At 54.4% G+C, this 5242-nt stretch overlaps 1 protein-coding gene across 1 annotated transcript in view; it reads left to right on the top strand.

Moving 5' to 3' along the window:
* Positions 1-5242, top strand: part of Tmprss9 (transmembrane protease, serine 9) — a gene marked incomplete at its 5' end in the record, with an annotated part of 18172 nt that overhangs the window by 6837 nt on the left and 6093 nt on the right. The window contains 4 exon segments of the mRNA XM_013505213.1: positions 622-758; positions 2105-2408; positions 4425-4596; positions 5184-5242. Coding sequence (XP_013360667.1) covers positions 622-758; positions 2105-2408; positions 4425-4596; positions 5184-5242 — 672 coding nt within the window.

Below are 5242 nucleotides of genomic sequence, written 5' to 3'. Positions count from 1 at the left end.
AAAAAAAAAAAAAAGAGTGGGGTTCTGGGAAGGTAAGCCTTCCATGAAGACCTGGCAGATGTGGGGCAGCCAGACGGGTCAGGGGTCAGGGTCAAGGGTCAGGGTTTGGGGTCAGAGAGAGCATCCTGGGGCGAGGGTGAGCTCCGGGAGGCAGGAAGAGTCTGGCGTGTGTGTTGTGGGGGGACTGGACAGTGCAGCAGAGGACATTCTCATCGCACAGGGCTGCCCTGGTCTAGAACATTCTAGATTTACACTGCCCAATATGGCAGCCATGGCCATGTCAGCACCGGGGTTTCCGTGAGGGGAGTGATGCAGAGGGAGTTGGGTCTGAGCACCTAGAAGCAAGGAGCTGGCACCCCTTGAGCCGGAGAGCAGGAGGGCAGGTGGGTCGGGAGGGGAGACGAGGGGTGATGCCCCTTATTTGCCCAGATGAAGAGTGTTACCAGGAGCATCTGTGGCAGGTTTATCTTCTGCTGGTTTCTGAGCTGGGTGCTGCTGGTGGCCCTGCTTACAGCTAGGGAAGCTGAGTTTTGGGGAAGAGACTGTCTTCAGCTTCCTGTTCCAAAGTGGCTGCCGAAGTGCTGGTGCTCTCATCCTGCTTTTCTCTCCCCATCTGGGCAGTTGTCAAGCCAGAGGTGCTACAGAAAGCCACCGTGGAGCTGTTGGACCAGGCCCTGTGTGCCAGCCTATACGGCCCCTCGCTCACTGACAGGATGCTGTGTGCCGGCTACCTGGATGGGAAGGTGGACTCCTGCCAGGTGAGCCCCCTGCTTCTGCCCCATGGACCCCCCTCTGTGTTTCCTCTCCACAGGGGGAGAAGCACATAAATCCATTCATTCATTCACTCATTCATTCCTGGAAACGGAACGGGGCTTTTGCGTTGAGCTGGATGCCCAGCCCTTTTAACTTCTCATTTTGAGGCAAGGTCTCATTGAGTCACTAAGTTGCTCAGGCTGGGTTTGAACTTTCTATCCTCCTTCCCAGTGGGTGGGGAAATGAAGAGACTGCTCCCTGCACTCAGGTGTCCATGTTGAAAGGGAACATGGGAAGTAATGAGAGTTTGTGTTTAACAATGTGAGCCTCAGAGCCAGGTGTGGTGGCGTAAGCTTATACAGCAGCTCCACAGTGGCTTTCTGTAGCACCTCTGGCTTGACAACTGCCCAGATGGGGAGAGAAAAGCAGGATGAGAGCACCAGCACTTTGGCAGCCACTTTGGAACAGGAAGCTGAAGACATCTCTTCCCCAAAACTCAGCTTCCCTAGCTGTAAGCAGGGCCACCAGCAGCACCCAGCTCAGAAACCAACACTGCACTCAGGGGGCTGAGGCAGGAGGATCTCTTCAAGTTCAAGGCCAGCCTGAATGACATAGCGAGGCCTTGTCTCAAAGAGAGATCAGAGAGAGAAAGACAGAGAGAGCGAGGGAGGGAGGGAGAGAGAGAGAAAGAAGGAGAATACCAGGCTCAGCATGTGGTGCCACCAGTCATCCCAGCTCCTCAGGAGGCTGAGGCAGGAGAATCACAAATTCAATCTCAGCCTGGGCAACTTAGAGATTTAGTGAGATCCTGTCTCAAAATAAAAAATAAAAAAGGGCTGGGGATGTAGCATGCTGCTCCCCGAGTTTAATCCCCAGTGCCACAAAACCAAAAGAACATAAGTCCTGGTGAGCTGGGTGTGGGGACAAAGTGAAGGACAGACAGGCAGGATGCATGAGAGGAGATCAAGCAGTTTGACAGGAAGACTGCAGCTGTCAGCGCGATGGCTGAAGGCTCCACCCTGCAGCCAGACTGTCAGCCTAAGCAAGTGGTGATATTATCAAAGGTCTAGTGGGTTATGGAGGGAGAGGATGTTGTTTATTTAGGTCAAGTTTCAGGCTGCCAACAGTTAAAGAGTTAAAAGGTATGTTAGAGATTCCATAGTCCAAATGTCTTGGTTTCATTTCCTCCAGAGGAGGAGAAAACAGAGGTCCTGAGATGTGGATTATCAGCCTACATTTGCTCTTGAGCTCACACAGAGAGAGGTCTCACGTCCTGGTTCTGGGTTCCTCTTTGACCCTCTGGTTCTGCCGGGGATCCCTGACCTCTGCTGAGGGTGCTTCTGTTTCCCAGGGCGACTCGGGAGGGCCACTGGTCTGCGAGGAGCCCTCGGGCAGGTTCTTCCTGGCCGGCATCGTGAGCTGGGGCATCGGCTGCGCAGAAGCCCGACGTCCGGGGGTCTATGCCCGGGTCACCAGGCTGCGGGAGTGGATCCTGGAGGTCACCGGCATGGGCAGCTCACTCCTGGCCCCCACCGTGGCTCCTGGCCCTGCCACCGCCAGCACCACCAAGCTCACCAGCCCCAGTACCCCCGCCAAAGCCACGCCTGCCCCCAGCGCTGTGCCCCTCGACACTGTCAGCACAGCTAAGCCACAAGGTACCTCCCAGGTGGACAGGGACAGGAAGTGTCACACCTGTGCAGGGCTGGGTGGCTTACTACTGGCTTCCCAGGCACTCAGTGCAGAGATTGGTGATTGATTATTGATGTCTGTTGGGAGCCAAGGTGAGAGACTGGTGATTGATCACTGATGTCTGCTTTGATTTTGATGTGTTAGGGGTCACTCAGTGGGAGGGAGTTTGGTGATGGATCATTGATCTCTGTCAGTGAGCACAGAGCAAAGTTTACACTTCAGTGGCTTTTAGTACAGGCACAGAATTGTGTAGCCATCACCACCAATTCCATACATTCCATCACTCCAAAATGAAGCCACATCCCCATAAGCAGTCACCTGTCCCCTCCCCAGCCCCTGGCACCCCCCAGTCCACTTCCTGTCTCTGGGTTCACCTGTCCTGGGCATTTCCTGTCCATGGAGCCCCATGCTGAGTGTCCACTGTGTCCGGCGTCTCTTACTGAGTATGGTTTCCTTACGGTCTGTCCATGCTGTGGTAAGTCTCACAACCTCACTCCTTTTCTTGCCTGTGTAGTACTCCTGAGTGTGGGTGGACCTTGCTATGTGTCCATCTGTGGACAGGGGGGCAGTGTCCCAGAGCTCTTGCTCACTGTGAGTTGAAGACATAGGTTTATATCTTAGTTACTTATTCTTGTTGCTGAGACAAAATACCCAACACCCAAAGTTAAAGGAGGAAAGGTTTATTTAGCTCACACTTTGTAGAAGTTTCAGTTCATCGTTGGCTGGCTCCAAGGCAGCACGGCATGGCAGAGGGGCATCACAAAGAAGAAACAGTTCATGGCAGGCAGAAGGCAGCATGCAGCAAGGAACAAGTGACAAGTGGCAATAAGGCCTTTACCGTGGACATGGAGAGGAGAGGACAGCATGTGATTACCGCACTCCTGTGGGGCTAAACGGGGGTGGGGTGGTGTAAAGACTCTGGCTAGGGGGCGGAGCTTAAGGGGCGGGCTTAGTGACGTATCAGGAGCTCATTGGGAGTTTCTTTGGGCATGCTGGAAGGGCAAGAGGAAGTTGTACTTGGGCTGAGGGGAGGAGAAAAAGCTGGGGCGGTCATTGGGAAGATAAGCCGTTGCTTTGGGCTTCAGCCATGTTAGACCATCACCACCATAATAATTCAGCAGTTCATACCCGGGCAGGAACCTATGATTTAGTAATCACCCACTCTTAATCCCAGCATCACACACTCTAGATCCAGCCGCCTCTGAAGAGCCCCAACCTATGACTGCGTGACGCTTTGGGGGACTTCCAGACGCAGCCATAACAGTGTAAAGGGCTGTATGTGTTTTCCGTTCTTGTGTGCAGGGTGGAGGTGTGGGCGCAGTTACTCTGCCTGACATCTGAGAAGCTCTCTGTGAGTCTCAGACCTCACCAAAAATCTTTTCCTCTAAAATCCGCAGCAGCACTGCTGCATGTGATCCTCCCCGGAGCATAGAATGCTCTGCCCTTACATGGAGGATTGGAGTCAGGTTGGTCTGAGAATCTGCCTCTTTTCACACCTGGGTGTGAAGCTTTGGACAAGGACTCTTACTCAAGATAGGACTTTTCTTTTTTTCTTTCTTTCTTTCTATATGACTTTTCTTTTTCTTTCTTTCTTTCTTTCTTTCTTTCTTTCTTTCTTTCTTTCTTTCTTTCTTCCTTTTTCTTTTTCTTCTTTTTTGAGACAGGGCCTTACACTCTGTGTAGCCCAGGCTGGCCTCAAACTTGCAGGGATCCTCCTGCCTCAGCCTCTGGAGTGCTAAGATTATGGGGCGTGCGCCACCACACCTGGCAGGACCTTATAAATTTAGCTTTACCTTTCTAACATACATGTTCCCAGCTATGCCACCTCCTGCCGTGTGACCTTTGAAGCCTCCTGATTGCGGCTTCCTCTGTCGAATGGGGTGGCTTCAGCCAGCAAGCTCTGCTCTGGTGTCCCCATAGCCCCTCAGGGCCCAGGACACCGGTATCCAAGACCCCTTCACCACCTTTTTGTCCCCCTGCAGACTGCGGGGCCAGGCCAGCCATGGAGAAACCGCTCCGCATCGTGGGCGGGACCGGGGCCGTGTCTGGGGAGGTGCCGTGGCAGGCCAGCCTGAAGGATGGGACCCGGCACTTCTGCGGAGCCACCGTGGTGGGCGACCGCTGGCTGCTGTCTGCCGCCCACTGCTTCAACCAGTAAGGCCATGAGGGCTTCTGGGCCCCCTTCATACGCACCCCTACCCATCAGATCCTCATGCATTCAGAAAGCGCCTCTTAAGAGCATCTCCGTGCGCTGGGGCTGCCCTGGGCCGCTTCCTATCCCTAGAGCCAGGCGTCGGAGCGACTGTAAGCAAGTCGGGCCGGCTCCAGCTTTGAGAACACACGGAGCCTAACCAGGGGGTGGGGGACGGCCCTTTCCCACCAAGGTGGACCCCATTCAGGCAGTGCTGATTTGTGACATTTATAAAGTTCCAACATTCTGGGAGGCTGAGGTGGGAGGTTCTTAAATTCTAGCCCAGCTTGGGCAACTTAGTGACCTAGTGAGACCCTGTCTCAAAGTAAATACAAAGGGATGGGGATGTAGCCCAGTGTGAACAGCCTGGGTTCAACCCCCAGTACTGCAATAAATAAATCAGAAAGGAACGTGCAGGGGTGTGTTACAAGGAGGAACGTGCGCCCCCAGGCTTCCGACCCTGCTGCAGGGCCCCTGCTGGGGACCCTCCCTGGCTTCCTGGAGCAGGGATGTGTGTGATGGTGTCGGGGCTGAGGGCCTCTCTTGGCAGCACACGGGCGGAGCAGGTGCAGGCCCACCTGGGCACGGCGTCTCTTCTGGGGGTCGGGG

The sequence above is a fragment of the Chinchilla lanigera genome, unplaced genomic scaffold (assembly GCF_000276665.1).
Source record: "Chinchilla lanigera isolate Chin_1 unplaced genomic scaffold, ChiLan1.0 scaffold00094, whole genome shotgun sequence".
Lineage (NCBI taxonomy): Eukaryota > Metazoa > Chordata > Mammalia > Rodentia > Chinchillidae > Chinchilla > Chinchilla lanigera.
The sequence above is the reverse complement of the archived record's forward strand: the minus strand, read 5'-3'. Positions and strand labels throughout refer to the sequence as shown.